Genomic DNA, 18,229 nt, shown 5'->3' on the forward strand with positions numbered 1-18,229 from the left:
AGTGTGAAGGTCCTGAGGCCAGAGCAGGCCCGGCCTCTCCAGGAAAGAGGAAGGGGTGGGCGTGGCTGGAGAGGGGAGAGCAACGCTAAGAGGAGTAGTTAGAAAGGTAAGCAGGGCCCCAACCCTGTATGGCCTCGGTTTATAATCTGAATACAATGGGGTCACTCGAAAGCCTTGAGCAGAAAAATGGCTTAATCTGGGTCTGGAAAGGATCCCTCTGATGGAGCTGAAATTCACCTATGAAGAATGCAAGCAAGGAGACCAATTGGGTAGCCATTCTAATGAGCAAGACAAGAGACAAGGTGGCTCGGATCAGGGCAGGAGCAGCAGAAGTAACGAGAGACACTAAACTAGCGCCAGGAGATTTGTTGATAGACCAGATGTGGATGAAAGAAAGAGGAAGCAACGAGTCCGGGGTTTGGCCTGAGCCACTGGAAGGATGGAATTGCCATTAACTGAAGTAGAAAGGACCGTAGGCAGAGCAGATTTGGGAGGAAACTTGGGTGTTCAGGGCTGGACATATTGGTTTGAGATAGATATTGGTCATCCAAGTAGAGCTGTCAGAGAACAGCTGGATGGAGGGACAGGTTTACGAGGAAGGGCCTGGGCTGGATTTGTACATTTAGAAGTCAGCAGCAGACATTTGTTTTCAAAGCTGACATCAGATGACATCACTGCGTGAGTACGGGTGAATGGCACCTAGAAGAGTTCCAAGGACACAGGTCCAGGAAAGAAAAGGAACCAGCAGAAGAGAGCAAAATAGGAGAGAAAAACAGGAAAGTACAGTGTCCTAGAAGCCAAGGGCAAACTTTCAGGGAGGAAGGAGTACCCCTGCATCAGATGCAGCAGGTGGGTCAGGAGAGATCAGTTACACGGTAGACATCAGTGTCCTTGACGAGAGCTGTTTCACTGAAGTGAAGAGGCAGAAACTAGACTGAAATGGGTTTAGAGAGAGAATAGGAAGAGAAAAGTTATTTGAGTGACTTTTTTAGACAGCTCTCTTAAGAGGTTTTACTATAAAGGAAGGAGTAATAGAACTGGAAGAAGGGTGGTTTGGTTTTGTTTTTAGAATAAATAGCCTGTTTTTACATGGGTGGGGATGACTCCACAGAGAGGGGAAGCTGATGATGTAGACAAAATGGGAGAGATGCTGGAGCTTATATCCATGAGTGGGTGTGAGGGGTCAGAATCTAGTGCACAGGAGGAAGGGATCACCTTATAAGGAGAAGCATGGAAAGTTCATCTGTGGCAACTGACAGGAAGGAAGATACATGAACGCAGAGACTGGGGGCAGGTGGGGGAGGTAAAAGTTTATAGAAATTTCTCTTGTTTCCTTCAGTTTTCTCAAGGTCCTCAGCTAAGGATGAGGATGGGTGAGGAGGTGTTGGGAGTTTGGGAAGAGAGGAGAAGATGTGAAGTAGGGAGCTAGGAGACCAGGGACCAGGTGATAGAAGGATTCAGAGAAGCATTAAGGACTCACTTGAGGGATGAGTTCACCAGTGACCAGGAAGGGAGTGGACTATTTAAAGTATGACAGTGGAGTTTGACAGGGCAGAAAGGAAGGACTCCAAGGAGAAGCGACACATGGAAAAAAGTTTTGCAGGATTGTAGGAACTGGGTTATGGGAGGAGTGAGCTTGATCGAGGAGTGCTGGTCTAAAGGGGATTGCAAGGAGATGGGATGGTGGGGTGGCTGTTTAGGGTAAGAGAAGTCCGAGATGTAGCTGGGAGAGTGAGCAGTGAGGTCGGGGGGAGGACACGGTCGGGGCAGGGAGGTCAGGGAGCTGGGGCAGGCTTGGAAGGATCCGTGTTTGTTGCAGTCAGCAAGAATTCAGGCAGGAGATGCGTTAGAGACAGAATCAGTGAACCAGGAACCAAAATCATTGAGAAATGAGGCAGGGAGCAAGCCACAAAACGTGAGCTGATTTCTCCACTAGCTGTGAAAAGTTTCCAGATGACTTAAGAATCTTCCTGATGACTCAGGCAAACTGTAGAAATATAAAATTCAGGCATCTGATAAAGAAACCATGTTTTTTTCTTAATCAGTCTTTCCATCTTTCATTGATGATCAATCCTTCAGTGACAATTAGGAATTGAAACAGTAGTCTACATAACTGTTTGTTTTATTTGTACCTAGAGATTCAAATAAAAAATCAGAAGTAGTTTCTCTAAGTGTAATACTACTGGGTATGCAAAAACATACTTTTCACGTATTTATTCCTCAGGTGCTTTATATAATTTCTTTGTAGAAAATAATTTCTTCTCTAAAAATCATTTGAAAACATTTTTGTAGATAGATGGATCAAAGCATATGCACAAGAAAGGTTAGATTATTGACTTCAAACTCCCTTCTCTTGGTTTATGTTTCTTCTAACAGAGATTTAGTTCGTTGTCATACAAGTCCCGGGAAGAAGACCCAACTCTCACAGAAGAAGAGGTGAGTTTTGTTAGTTTTTAAATAACCAGAAAGCTCATGTAATAGAGAATAGCACCTCCTTCCTTGAGTAAATGCACTGTCATGTTACCCTTTGTCTGAGAAAGCTAAAGGACACTCTTAAGCATATGGCTGGGGGTCAGGGTTTGGGGATGTTGGCTTTATAATGGCTCAGAGAGAGTGACCGGCAGATGGTAAGACAAGAGGACACGATGAACAGGTCAGCTAAGTAAAGAAAACTCAGTAGGGAAGAAGGAGCAGACAAAAATAGAAAGGGGAGGGGAGAAAAGAGGAATGAGAAGAGAGAAATGTTAAGTGTGGGAGCTTTAATCAGTCAGGAAGTCCCCTTTAGAAGGAAGTTAATAGTGGGTTGGAAAATACAGGAAATTGGAGCAGGTGGGTGTAAAGAATTTGCTCCAGGCTGGGAGACAGAGGGAGAAGGGCTTAGGAATTTGGGAGGCTGAGAGCAGGGAACTTCAGGAAGTACACGTCCAGCTTGGAAGTAGAGTCAGACATGGCCACCAGCAAGAAAGGATGATATATTCTCCCAAGCACCAGGGCTAAAGATTCACTGGTTAAACTTTCCGTGAGCATTAAAATTGTAAAAGCCAGTATTTATTGTGTTATTATGTCAAGCTAGACTCAGAGAGAGCTGAACACCTTAATTTATCTAGCTACATATAGCCTCTTTCTGGAAAGCCTAGCTTAGTAAATTTTGTACATGTACAAAAGCAATGTACATATGCTGGTACATCACCTCCCATATAGGACTCTGAGTATTAAAATATGAAGCTAGACTACAATCCCACATTGAAAGTTGAAGGAGCAGAAGTGCTTTCCTTAGGTGATGTTGCCCAACCCCCTCCATGTTTCCTGCTCCACGGAATGGACCTGCCATCTATCCACCTGATTGCACAAGGCAAAACCCTAGGGTCATCCTTAACACCCCATTTTCCTCACTGTCCTCAGATGCAGTCAGTAACAAGTCCCTTCAGTTCCACCTCCAAAGTAACTTTCATGCACCCCCCCGACCCCTCTCCATCTCTGCTGGGCCCTCCTCCCCTCATGAGACTAAGGCAGGACCCTCCTACCAGGGCCTGTGGCAGCTCCTTTGCCTCCTCCAGCGTTCTTCACTGTCCCGGAGCCATCCCATTTGGTATAAGAAATATGGGAATTCCCTGGTGGTCCAGTGGTTAGGACTCTGTGCTTTCACTGCCGAAGGCGCAGGTTCAATCCCTGATCAGGGAACTAAGATTCCACAAGCCGTGCAGCCAAAAAAAAGGGGGGGTGGGGTGGGGAGAAAATAGAATATAAAAGATTTGGAAACTAATCCTTTAAAATAAATTGAGACAGTAAAATTTTAAGTTACTTTTCTTCTTATCTTACATTTGTTTGTGGCTTTTGAAAATAGGACCTTGTTATACTGATGAATGTTTAACATAGAATAAAGACCTATGATTCCTGTATATTCATTTTAGGAAGAAGATTTAGAAAAAATAAATATGGAAATCATTTATTTTTATATTCATGTAATATAATGTTAGACAGTCCAGACTGAAACTGAGACCTGAATTTTAAGTACTATTATCCCAATTTAACAGAATGATGGGGGAAGGGTTGAATATAAAAAGAGAAATGGGGAAAATGGAGTAATTTATGAGACCATAATAACAATTTACAGACTGAATAATAATGATGAAAGATTTTAAAGAGAAAAATTGCAAAGCTAAATAGCAAGGGGGCTTGAAGAGAAACCTTTTATTTATACAAAATAAAAATAATAGTCGTAGGAGACAGATATTCAAAAGGAATATTAGAAGACTTGAGAAACGTTGATAAGAGTTCAAATTTCAAATGACATCTTCTGCACATTTGGTTCATGCTCAGAGATAATATTAAGTTGTAAGTTAATGAAAGAGCCTACAATTAAAAAAAAAAAAAAAGACTATAAAGACCAAGAAGACCCAAGCACTTACAAAGAGTGGGGGGCATTAATGGCAGGGACCATGAGGAAGAAAGTAGGGAAGAGAAACAGAAATGGTGGTGAGGGGTCAACTCTCATTACTCTCACAGGTAAAGGTGTGTTTGTCCTCCTGATGTTACCCCTGAAGGTGAGGCATAAATATCTAGGATGCTGATTCCCTTCATCACTGTCATCCATGACTTACCCCTGTATAATCTGTCCACATTTTTGGCTTGGAACACCTTATAAATAAAAAGTTCCATATGTTTGCACCTCCCTATGAAAAGCAGAGGATTTTTTTTTTTAATTCTTCCTAAATGGAAAGAAATTCTAATTCTTCATTTTGAGAGTAATATTTTCCCTAAAACCTCTAAGGTGAGAATGTTAATTTAACAGTCCTGAAAATGGTCAGATCAACAGGGCGAGTTTCCCAAAGATTATTTCTCTGACTCAAAACCTTTGGCTTGTCAAGGCCTGGCAAATCTGAGCCACCGGCCTGTAGTGAAAAGTCCTCATGCAAATGACCAGTTAACATGCGGCAGGCGTGTCTTAAGAAGCTTTGGAGGCCAGCTGGAAGCTTCCTGCACAGTATGTGAGATGTGTGAGAACAGGACATCTCTCCCTGTACTTGCAAAGCCAAGCATCTGTCAGGAAGTATGTTCATTTATTTCCTGGGTGTTTGAATAAATCAATCGCTGTGGCAAAGATACATACAGGTAATGAAGGATATTCTTACCTATTTCCAAACATGATTTCTAACAATAAAACAATACCTCCCATATCCCTTAATCAGTCCATTTACTCTATCATCCATTTTTCTATCAAAGAAAATGAAATCTCTCCTGATATTTGTGGCTACCTGAGGTACATTAGTGAGACTGAGTAGGTGTGCTTGGAAAATAGCCCGCTTTTCCCATAGGAAAGAGCATCCCATAAGTTGATTGTCTCCTAGTTTTATTTCTGAGTTGGCTGGTTTCAAATAAGAATGAATTTTCCCACTGAAGGAAATGTAGCCCCATCTGTAAATGTATATTTAACCAATAGTATGCAATGAAGTAAAAAAAAAAAAAAAAAGTGGAAAACGATACTCTGACAGATATAGGTATATGACCAACCAGAATCCAGGAACTACTCTTCAGATCTTTGGGATGCAGGAAGAGTGGATCAGACAGTCTAGTTCAGTGGTTCTCACACTTTAGTGGACGTCAGAATCAGCCCATCTGGGACACCCCCACCAGAGTTTGTGACTCAGTGGTTCTGGGTTGGTGCCCCACAGTTTGCCTTTCCAATAAATGTCCAGATCCCGCTGCTGCTGGTTTGAATCTCACCCTTTTGAGAATCACTGGTCTGATACATGTTTTTTACCCTTTTTCGTGAAGCAGTCAAACCTTTTTTGCAGGTGAAATATCATTCTGATAAAGAAATCAAATAAAACCTGATCTGTGGTCAGGTCCTGGGGGTCTTGAGCTGCCCACTCCACCTGCTCTCCTCAAAGCCCTCAGGAGACCCAGAGAGGACCTGGTTTTCATAGAATTATGCTACTTACAAAGTTGTAGATAACACATGTAATTGTCCTGTAGTTACGTACTCCAGGATTAGCACAGATAATGAAGAACCCATTTTTGGGTATGCAGTCAAAGGAAGTGAAACCACTGTCTTGAAGAGATATCTGTACACCCATGTTCATTGCAGCATTATTCACGACAGCCAAGTCATGGAAACAACCCGCGTGTCCATCAAGGGATGAATGGATAAAGAAAATGTAATTTTATACACACACATATACGTACGTAATGGAATAGTATTCAGCCGTAAAGAAGAAGAAAATCCTGCCATTTGCAGCAACATAGATGGACTTGGAGGGCATTATGCTAAGTCAAATAAGTCAGACAGAGAAAGACAAATACTGTATGTTCTCACATATATGTGGAATCTAAAAAAGCCAAACTCATAGACAGAGTAGAATGGTGGTTGCCACAGGCTGGGGACTGGGGGAAATGGGGAGATGTTAGTCAAAGGGTCAAACTTCCATCTATAATAAGTTCTGGGGATATAATGTACAGCATGGTGACTAGAATTAACAATACTGTATTATATGCTTGAAAGTTGTTAAGAGAATAGAACTTAAATATTATCACTACACACCAAAAAAACGGCAATTAAGATAATGGAGTTGTTAACTAGCCTTATTGTGGTAATCATTTCACAATATGTGTATCAAATCATCCTATTGCGCACCTTAAACTTATATGTGTTGTGTGTCAATAATATCTCAATAAAGTCTTAAAGGGACACACACACACACCCATAGTCCTAAAGATCTAGCTTATCACTAAAAAGGGGGGGGGGGGGGAGAAATCAAGCTTGAAGCTTGTTTATTCACTTCACCCTTTGTTTTCTAGATCTCGGCAATGTATTCCTCAGTACATAAAAAAGGACAGCCAGGGAACAAATCAGGACAGTCACTTAAAGCACCAGAGTCCACCTATACCTCCATCCAAGGAGCCGCTCCGAGGTCGCCCTCTTCCTGTAACGATCTCTATGCTACTCTTAAAGACTTTGAGAAAATTCCCAACAGCGTCATCACTCCTCCAGCAGCAGGGAGGCCCAGCGGCGAGGAGCCCGAGCCAGATTACGAAGCAATACAGACTCTAAACAGAGAGGAAGAGAAAGCTGCCCCGGAGACCAACAGCCACCACGGCCTTTTCCCCAAGGAGAGTGACTACGAGAACATCGGGGACCTGCAGCAATGCCGAGACATCACCAGGCTCTAGCAGCCCGGAAGACAGCCCAGCCAGCGTAGGACCGGCCGGCGCTGCTGCAGAGCACAAGAAGCGGTGTCAACCACGCTTCATATGCTGCTTTCGGAAATGGAAGGTGACTGGAGGTGCCGAAACTGCTTCTCAGTTTGGGGAACAGTGAGGCACACACCCTACTGCCAGGGCACTGGCACACCCAAGCACACTTCCCTCATATGCCCACACCCTCTGGAAGGATCCCAGCTGTCAGTGGTCTCACCCTCTTTGTGAAGAAAGCCACCCAGCAAGGAAGAACAGCACTCATCAAAAATCACAGCTGACCTGCCTGAAACACTGCCACTCACAGGAGCCGGCTTTCTCTCCCTCTCTCCCCTTTCTGCTGCCTGCTACTAATGGTAAAATGAATGGCTTTCTTCCCCTTGAAATCTTCCGATTTATCATGGTTCATTCCAAGGATATTCTCCCACCAGCCTGGCCTTTGCCTTCAACGTGGGTGTTTTTCGATGGTAAGAAATTTTGGTTGCTGCTTTCCTGCCACTCCCCAGTCCCCTTCCAGCAGCTGCCCCTGGGAACCGGGCCCGGCCGGTGGGTAGGATTGGAGATGCCCCTGGAGCTTCTTAGCTCTTTATTCCTTCCGATTTGGGCAGTCCATGTCAGCAGCCTTTCCCAAAGTACTTGAAGTCATTGTTAGATGCTTTATTTTATTTTTATAGTCAAAATGGTTTTTTCCCCAGTATTTGAAACTCTTCAGAGCCTTTTCAGTATTTTCAATGAATATCGCGGTACTTCCATACTTCTTTTAGCCCAGAGCTCATTCCTCCAAAACAGAGAGCCTTAATCTCTATGTTGGGACACAGACCACGTGTTTGGATGGCAGCCACGGCTTCCATTTCCCAAGGGCTGTGAACTTGAATGTGTATTTCTGATGATCCCCGCTGCCACACCAGCCGTGCGGGATTTCATACACGAACTGCTCCCATAAGGTAATCTATCTGAGATTAAAATATAAACATTTATTTTTGTTATATAAATTTATAAGGTATTTTATGTTTAACGCCTAATTTCTAGAAAGTGCCAGATAAAATGTATATTAACTATTTTGATTTGATGTACAATGATTTGTATTCTCATTTTGAAAAGACACCATAAAGCACATAAGCTGGATAATTATGAGTAGTTGTTACCTTTTTTCTAACCAAGTGTTGAAAACACTGAAGGTTTTTAAAGACTTGACTTTTCAAATGGTACTTGGAGCTCCTGGTCAAATCATCTGGCTCGCTGGAGAAATAAGTGGAATAAACATAAATGACCATTTTCAATGGTTTGTGGTGGGAAGTACTGAAATATCGTTACGTTTTAGCTACTTTTTTAAGAAGAAGGTGATGAATTCTGCAGCCTGGTGCTTGCAAATGTAAATTGCCTATTGGGACTTTTTTTTCCCCTTCATTTTACAAAAATCAGTTGCTGAAATTACTCAGATTGAGAGCTCAGCCTGGTTTGAATTTAATCATCTCTCTAGATTTTATAAGGCCAACATTGGGAAGCTTGTTCACTTTTCATTTTAAAATGAACCTGGTTGAAGTGCTATTATGCAGTGTGGGCTACAGAAAAGGAGCTTTTCCTACACTGCTAAAGAAAAATAAAAAGAGGCAATTATTCTGTACTGCTGTGACATCTGTGACTTTTCAGATTGAATAATCTTGCTGTTTTCACTCATTATGATAAAGAATGCAATTGGGAGGGTGAAGCATCTTGAAAATTGTAGGGACCAGCTCCCGGGCATGTTTTTTCCATTCCTTGCATTCATGGCTTGATTTTTGTGACTGCTCTGTAATATGTTTCTGAAATTGTAAAGTAGCTCGGTTGGGGTAAATTGGTTGGTTGTCGTTATTTTTCAGTCAGCCTGGTCTCTCCCATGAAGACTTCATGTGTATAAGCACAATCATCATTGATCAAAAGATCATGGCAGAATAACCTTGGATTAGGGAGAAGTTTATCTGGAAGGTGCAAGGCCCCATGCTCTCTGAATTCACATCCTTTGTAAGCACTGGTTCGCCCAGTGAGTCTCATTGCTTAGTATGAATGAGTTTGACCCGACAATCTTGACTTTGTGGGGTTGCTTTGTACCTGGTGACAGCCGTGTCACACTGCACACCTAGCATTGTGCATGCTGCAGGCTTGTCCCTTAGGAGCCCCTGGCTGCTCAAAAGTTGTAATTCATGATGTCTTACTTATTGCCAGGGAAGTGGGTATGATCTCTAAAGGGTAAAACCGTTTCTAGGTAGAGAAGCTCTTTATAAATAGTCATATCATCTTGAAATTTCATTATCAGAATCCCCCCAGCAGTTTCAAAACCAAGGCTATGCCTTATGGCCATAAAGTATGCAATGAAATATCTCTCTTGACTTGAAAACCTGTGCTAAGAATAAGTTGTGATGTAAAGTATTAAAAGGAACTCTAAGGCCCTCCAGAACAAATCCTAAAAGAATAAGTGATAGCACAGTCCATGAGTGTCGGGGGGAGGGAGAAGCAGAATAAACTTCAGGAGATGGCTCTGCTCTTTAGAACACTGGGTAACTTACTGAAGTATATTTATTGATGTAGCATCACAGTTTGGACCCTAAAGTACAGTATTTCATAAACTTCATCCCTTTTTACTTTATTTGTTGAAAGTTTGTGCTAGAATCTTTGAGTTGGAAGCCTATGGCTTCTTTTTAAAAAAGTTTCATCTTGAATTAAATGCTACATAGTTTAAATATATGAAAGGATATTATTTAAAAAAAAGAGTTTACTATATCTTTAAAATTTTGACACCCATATTATGTATGCATTCAACTATAATAACCTAGGTAGGTGAAATTATACAAAAAGATAAAAATAAGTTTTAGGAAATTTTTTTGATCATATAAATCAGAATTATAAACCTATCTTGCCTAAAAGTAGGATCTTTGTTTTTATTCAGATATTTTGAAAGTTTTGAAGAATTTTTTTGTGCTGCTTTTACTATTTCTCAAATATTGTCAGCAGGGAAGTGTAACCTGTTTTATGTGAAATGTTTGAGGAAATCTTAAATTCTAGAAGAAAGTAATTTTTGCAAATATGTTTGCGACAAATTTTTTTTCCTGCCCTGCATTAAATTACATCATTAGGGCTATTAAAGCTTTTGAGGGTACCACTCTTTGTGGGAAAAAGGCTAATTACTGATTCCTCTGCCCTTAAAATCCAAGAGTTAATTCTAATTGAGTGCTAAATTAACAATAAGTAAACACAAAGAACTGAAATTTAACCTCAGCATGTCACTAGATCTGTTTCTCATATTTGATTTTCATTTTTCGAATTAGAGCATTTACTTACTTTTACCAGTAACTATATAAAAAATATATATATATGTTGTATATATATGATGTTGTATATATATATATGATACACACACACATCCATATATACACATGTATATATATAAAGTCGCTCTGGTGCTTAATTAATTAGGATACATCCTGTCATTTATTTTGAGTGTTTATCCTACTAGTGTAATGACTATTGTCATAAAAGCAGAATAGAAGAAACAGTTCTCCAATCATTTTCATTTGGTAATTACAGGAAAACCATCTTAAGTTGCCCTCATTGCATTTTTCTAGTTAATGAATTCAGATTTTAAATTAGGTCCATCATTCTCTTAGCTGAAAAACAGTGGTACGTTTAAATAGTTTTATTCATGCGACTCCCTACAGATTCCACCTGACAAAAGGAAATGAAAATAGGTGTCCTCTTCAGACAGGCGTTTGAGGACAGATTTGGCCGAAGGCAACAAGAGCCCCGTGAGCCAGGATGGCTCCATGGCCAGGTAACCTGCCCACCGGGGGGCAGAAGCAGGGACCCGTTATTACATGAGGGCATTTTATTTCACTGTCTTCAAAAACCATGAGATTTTAGCACAGAATCAACAGGCAGTGTTGGAGGATGAGCCACTCTGAGATGGTGATGTAACATGGCTAGAATCCCAGAGCCTCAGTTCAAGACTGACTTAGGATTTTGTAAATGAGTAATTGCTCCTTGTAATAGTTGCCATGAGTCCATGTGTTCTAGTGATGCCGTTCTTCTGAAAGTGTTGATTTCTGGTACCCAGCTAGCTTAGCTTTGGCTGCGGGAAGCACAGTAGGTACCGATGGTTATTTCCTGGAAATCTTGACAGGCTTATTGTACTGTGTAACTGGGAAAAGTTAAAGTGTAATGTTTGGTGTTAATAAGTGACTGATGTGAAAGTAAGAACATGTGTCTATAATATCAAATATGGCTTTATTTGCAGGGAAGTCTAAATTTCTTGTCCTGTAGTAGTATTTTCTTGCTCTGTGTTGTACCTTTTCTTAAATACATTATTCCTGACAGTATCATTAGATGAGTTGTATACACTTAGAAAGTGTTTGACTAGAAGAGATCAATCCAGAAACTGTGTTAAATTAGAGTCTTCATCTGGAATCACCAAAGTAAATTAAATGAAATCATGGTCCAGAAGAGAACAAACATTCATAAAGGGGTTTTTTTTTCCTACTGCTCATTTTAAAGTTGTATTTACATCCAGTCTCTGATATTTATAAAGTATTTCATTGTTTTTCCAGGTTCTTCTTCTATTTAACTAGGAAATAGTAGTTCAGATTTTTCTTAATGCCAGATGAAATGAGAAATACAATTTTTGCTTAAAAAAAGGCAATTTTTTTAAAAGCACTCAATTTGGTAATCATTTATCTTAATGCAGTTAGATTTGACTTTTCTTTGCTCACCACTTATATACTGTGGGTGTTTTTTAAAAATGTACTGTGCTCTGTCTCAGATCACCTTGTGTAATGGATTGTAAAGGTTGGTAATTGTCATTCCTCAGACTTCTGTATATTAAATTGGCAACAGTAAAATATTTTAATGTCATTACCTCTTAAACATTGCATTGTATTAACACGCCTCATGTTTTCAGGGGGAGTTTGAAATATAACTAAACAAATAGGAATTTGCATTTCACTGTGCGTGCATTTTTTTCCTCATAAAAATAGTTTCCCAAAAAGGTGACATATTATCTGTTAGGTGGTCCCAGTCATGTTCAAAGTCCTCCTGTTACTCAAAAATAATTCATGACAGTTAGCATCATTGTGACTCATTGTCTCAAAAAGGTCTTTGGAATGGTCAAATTGTCCAATTCACAAAAGAGTGGGAAAGTTGTATTCAATATTGGGAACGTTTAAACCTTCTGTCACCTTGCATAGCACCACCCCGGCCCCTCTGTGTCTGCTACTCCCAGGACATTCCATTCCCTCTTTTCTAACACCAGTTACAATCTTCAGTATCACAGACCTGGCCTGGCAGCATGGAACTGTTCCCCAGCACCTCCTGGCACGAAGACAGCTCTGCCCAGCTCACGTTTTCCAGCATCATGGGCTATCTCGATAAGGCACAGAGCCACCTGGGGAAGCAGATGCTGGGTGTTACTTGCCATGAACTTTGCTAAACCATGTACACTCTTGCCCACATCTTTCGTGAGAATGGTTGGCACTAAGGAGCCGTGGAGAAGAACTTTTTAAGAATTCTGTTGAGGACTCAGACTCAAAGATGCAGAAAAATGAGCCCTGCGCTCTAACCAGGTGAGCTCACGGACCCCCTACAAGGTGTTGAGATTGAAGGGAAATCACTGGAACAGCAGACCAATAGCTACCCATAAAGTAGAAGGGCACGGATTATTTTGAGAGGAAAAAAAAAAAAACCTCTTTCCTGTAAGAATTAATCACTTCTAAAGTAAATTATGTGTAACATTTCTTAGCCATGTAGCTATTGCACCCCACCCCCTGAGATAGTGCTTATGAGTTATGTGAGTTATAGCTAGTTTGAGCTCCTCTCCAGGTCTCAAGGAAATGAGAATGTTCAAGCATTGAACTCTGGAGTTACCAGATGTTGAACATAAGTTGGCCACGTATAGGCAAAATCCCTGATGTTTGGTGATGTTAGGTGATCCAGTGGCTGAGGGTCTCGCGTTCTGCACACCTGGGGATCCAGGATGTGTTTAGTTTTGATTTTTTTAAACTTCACTCTCATCATAGCTTATTTGAATGGGTATTCTAGAGTGTAATATTTTTTTCCAAATTAACAGAACAGATATCTATTCATTCTCATTATACATTTTTTTTAAAGGAATTCCTTTATTTTTATTTTTTATTTATTTATTTTTGGCTGTGTTGGGTCTTCATTTCTGTGCGAGGGCTTTCTCTGGTTGCAGCGAGTGGGGGCCACTCTACATTGCGGTGCGCGGGCCTCTCACTGTCGCGGCCTCTCTTGTTGCGGAGCACAGGCTCCAGACGTGCAGGCTCAGTAATTGTGGCTCATGGGCCTAGTTGCTCCGCGGCATGTGGGATCTTCCCAGACCAGGGCTCGAACCCGTGTGCCCTGCATTGGCAGGCAGATTCTCAACCACTGCACCACCAGGGAAGCCCTATACATTTAATTCTTAAAAACCTATCTAGTATACCAGTTAGGCACCCTTCACAGGACAGTTAAGGCTAAAACAGACAGACCAGTCTTGGCCCCTGGAGCCTGCCTTTCAGAACAGACTTGTTGCAACGTCTGGTTTTATTTTATTTTGTTTTGTTTGTTTTTTTAACTCAACAAGTGGGAAACCATGAGTGTAAACAAACTCTGTCCTTTTCCTTTTTTAAACTTAAGGAGAAAAAGAAATGTAATTTTAGCTCCTCATTTAGGTAGTAAAGGCTTCCCTGACAGACAGCAGTGCCTTTCCCTAGGCGAAGAGACTAGAACCAAAGGCCTGAGTCGGTCTTTGAACATTCCTTTGACAAGTTTTTGTGTATTTTTAATGTCAAACCCATAGATGAACCTGACATGATGATCATGACCCATCCAGTAAGCGTGCTTGCTTTTTTCGCGTTCATCTTTTTAAATATAAGCTTCTCTGTTTTTCCTGGAACCATGCTCGAAACTTAACTCCTGTGGGCCACTGCACGGCTGCTTCCTGATGTCCTGGAGATTTGGTGGCACCATCAGCAGTGCTTTGCTCTCAGGGAGAAGCTCGCGGAACATGTTGGGGAAGTTGAATTTTACATCCACGTCAACAGGCGTTTCAAAGAGTCCTGTATGCCTCAGATTTTTGACACTTTTTAAAAATTTTTCTTTATTTTTTTCTGAGTACCAACTACATATTTGATTCTCAGGGGGTGGGTAGGGCAGGAATTAGAAGTAAAATTTGAACTAAGTGATGCGGGAAAGACTTCCTGCCCCTGTGTGTGTGACTCTGGAAAATGTTTTATTCCAATGCCCTACCTACCACTCTGAGTCTCTTGAGAAGCACACCGTAAATGTATATAAGATTGAGAAAGAATATCTCAAAGACTTAAATTATTGTTCAGGTATTTTCTTCTTTGTAAACTCAGGAATAAACCTGGTTTGTGCGTGGCATAATATGGCTACTAAAGCTATAATCTGTAGGTAACTAGGTGCATTCTTTCAAATATGTTTCATTCTAACTTTTTTTAAAACTGGGGAAAGAAACTCCTAGTAATGAAAAAACAAAACCAACAAGAGAATTCCATAACCTCTTTCCAGAAGAACATAGCATCAGTCTAATATCTGCCCCAGAGTGTTTGTTTCTTGCCTATAGTATTTCAACAATTTTTATGGGAGAAAAAAATGCACGTTTTTATGTCTTGGAAAAATGAAGTATTGAATTAAATTCTCAGAGGGGACAATTTAGTTTAAAGAGAAGCATTGGTTTTGGAGATGAACTCATGGCTCTGTGGTTCCCGTTCCAGCATTGACTTTACTGTGTGACCTTGAGCAAATGATTAACTACTCTGTGCCTCAGTTTCTCCATATACAAAATGGGGATAATGATACCAACCATTGCCTACCTCATAGGGATGTTATGGGGACAAATGAGATATAAATACAAATGCTTTGAATTCTGTAAGAAAGGTGCTATATAAGTTGAAATTGTGTTGTTTTTAATGATCCAATTATTAATTATGTTTAGGGTTTAAATAATAGCAATACTGTTAGTCATGGTAAGAATAAGTTTCAACTTGATGCATATTTACAATTCTCTTCTGTGGCCAGATCTTGATCATTTATCCAGTAATGGTACCTAAGGAACTGAAATGGATATTTGTTTTCTGTGTATTTCTGCCCATAGTATTTCTATGCTGAATGTTCCCAAAAGGCTGGAGTTCAACTTGTCATATCTTATAGTTTACATGTAATGAACCTTACTCAAGCTGTATATAAAAGTATAATTACATGTAAATAGCAGGTACATTGTAATTAAAGGCACTTATCAATTTGTCTTTGTTCTTTTTTAATTGCAATAAAGTTCAGTTTTACATAAAAGCTTGTTAAAATTCATTTACTATTTGGGAAGATCAAGAATGGCTAATTTACATGCCCTTAGGGCATCAGCAGGGTTTGAGGGTTTTGACAACCAACTCACCACCTGACAGGAAGGAGGTTGTGCCTGACGAGCAGGCTGTGGAGTGGACTGATTAGAGTCACAGACTCTGCAGAAAAGGACCTGAGTTTGAGTCCCAGCCCTGTGGTGACTTTGAGGAAGCTGTGGGACCTCTCTGTGCCCCTGTTTCCACCTAAGAAGTGAGGGATCATAGTATAGAACCTACTAACAAGGTCGTCTTGGTCATCCCCAGTGAGGTACCGAGCATGGCACTGGAAGATGCTAAATGCTCTGTAAATGCTAACAGACCCTTTTCACAAGCCTGGGAAAATGTTGGTCACATCTACCCACAGGGCCAGCCATTCCTGTGAAGAAATGCAAGCTGAGAGCGAATAATGCCCCAGGCCATGAGGAGAGCCCACCTGCTTGAGGGCAGAAAGGGGTGTAACCCAGCAGGAGGTCTCAGAGCAAATGGCTTTGGTCAGCATCTGACCCTGGTTGCCCCTTTCCTAATCACCAAAGACAGACCTGGAGGCCAAAAGGTGAAGCGAAGGAGGGCTCTCTTTGGCATGCTCCTGTATCATTTGTGTTTGTGCCCCTCAACTCCAGGATACCCCCAAACCCACAAATTTCCTCTTATAAGACTCCCTGGACCTGACACACACACCCCCGGGCCTTTCCCATGCTCCCTTCTTCGGCCCCATCGCATCTGTGCAATTATAAGTACTTACCCTGTTCCAAATTTGCCCTGGACTGACCTGCTTATTTCTAAGGAACCAATGCCTCCCTATACAGTAAGTTACTATCCTCACTTACTCCTAGACTATCGACGGTTTAAGGAGTTTGCTTCCCGTCACAGTCTTGAGCCCAAATCACCCTTAATGCACCCTTGACTCTCATGATGAACATTGCAAACCCATGCACCATGTCTGAGTCTGAGCTCACCCTGGGGCTTTGCTTTCTCGCACATGATGCAAAGTAATGATGGCAACCTCGAGGGAAAAGTAGGAAGAGCCAGACATCTCGGTTTCAAACTCCTCCTTCATTTCTCACCACGTGGGGGAATTTCCTCTCCTTTCCCAGAGCTGTACAGCCCAACTCCATTCTGTGTGCTGAGGCTCTCAGTTGAAAGTTTGTCCTGAGTCTTTGGATCACAGAATCAGGTTTCCCACCTGGGCTACCTGGGGAAACTGACTTTCTGGGGCTCAGCAATTTGGTCGATGTTCAGTCATTTATGGAATGGAGTAGTTTTGGCAGGTCTGCCGGAAGTGGGCTGCCAATTCTAGGACGTGTGTTCATGAAGGGGACTGGAAAATCCTGAGACCCTAGTTAAGTTGAGCCAGGCATACTCCACCCTTGTTTGCTATTGTTAAAAATCATTCATTGATCTACCTTTCTACCTCTGTGAAACTGCACTATGATTGTTTTTAATTTTTTTAATGACACAGGACATTACTGTCCCTTAAAGTCACCATTCTGAATATTTGCTCTCATCTAAGTTGATTCTTAGAATCTCAAGGCTGGACCTTGGGGGCTCCAGAGCCAACTGTTTACCAGGCATCACATCTGCTTCCAAGATTTCTCCATCTGTGTGTCCTGATGTCATCTCAAATGTGATCATTCTGGAGCAGAGAGCATCTTTCCCAGCTGCCCCCCTTGCCCTCTGAGGCACGGTTTAACTTCTAAGTGTTCCCCGTGGCATATACCACAGTTTCCTGCACACAGCAAGCATTAAATAAATGTCTGATCTGATTTGAATTCTCATACCTCTCTATCATCCATAATCCTATGAGCCTCTCTTAGACTAGTGTTTATAAACTCTTAGGATTTTATACTTGAGCTCTTCTCCTCCCAAAAGCCTCTCTGTGACTGTGAATTTCTGAAGAGATGGCAGAGTGACAAGGTAGGGATGTCCTCCAAGCTAAACCAGCTCCAAAACTGATGGCCAGCGGAGGAGGGGAAACATCTGACATGTAGATAAACAGCACCACAACCTGGCAGAGTTGTCTTCTAAAACAGACAAGGCGTTCAAAGCAAACAGCTTTAAATGCTCAAGTCCAAAATAAAAAAATAATACTAATTGCAACATCAAAGTAGAGAAACAAGCTAACAGGAAAACAAAGGAAACCACAGAAAAACCACTTATTGATTCAGTCCATAAATATTTACTGAGCACTTACTATGTGCCAGGCCCTGAGAAGCAGCGACAGAAGAAAGACAAACTCCTGCCTCAACGGAGCTCACCTTCTGACAGCCCCAGGGCTTACCTTTAAATGCCTGATATGCACATTTAAATTCTCAGGGTGTTCACTATCTCAGTATCTCAGCTGGCTGCAGCAAGTCTCTGGAGATCCATGTTAGATACCAGGGTCCAGAAAGGCCTCTGTGAACAGGTTATAGTTAAGGTGAGACTGAAAGGATAAGCCAGAAAGAGAGCGTTCCAGGCATGGGACAAACCAACTTCCATAGTGTCACCAGGATTATCCTTCTAAAAAGCAAGCCTGTTTTGGTCGGGAGAAAAGGAGAGACTTCCTGATAAGGTAATTATTAAGTACCTACTATTTCCTAGGCACTATTCTAGATTCTGAGGCTACCATAGTACATAAAACAGACAAGAATTACTGTTCCAATGAAGTTTATGTT

At 41.3% G+C, this 18,229-nt stretch overlaps 1 protein-coding gene across 5 annotated transcripts in view; it reads left to right on the plus strand.

Annotated features, from left to right (window-relative positions):
* Positions 1-15,481, plus strand: part of PAG1 (phosphoprotein membrane anchor with glycosphingolipid microdomains 1) — a 141,468-nt gene extending 125,987 nt beyond the window's left edge. For all 5 annotated transcript variants that reach the window (XM_057532152.1, XM_057532154.1, XM_057532153.1 and 2 more), the window contains 2 exons: positions 2,377-2,436; positions 6,799-15,481. In XM_057532152.1, the coding sequence (XP_057388135.1) occupies positions 2,377-2,436; positions 6,799-7,170 (432 nt within the window). In that variant the 3' untranslated portion in view covers positions 7,171-15,481. The remainder of the gene's footprint in view (positions 1-2,376; positions 2,437-6,798) is intronic.
* Positions 15,482-18,229: the final 2,748 nt, after the last annotated feature.

The sequence above is a fragment of the Balaenoptera acutorostrata genome, chromosome 17 (assembly GCF_949987535.1).
Source record: "Balaenoptera acutorostrata chromosome 17, mBalAcu1.1, whole genome shotgun sequence".
NCBI lineage: Eukaryota > Metazoa > Chordata > Mammalia > Artiodactyla > Balaenopteridae > Balaenoptera > Balaenoptera acutorostrata.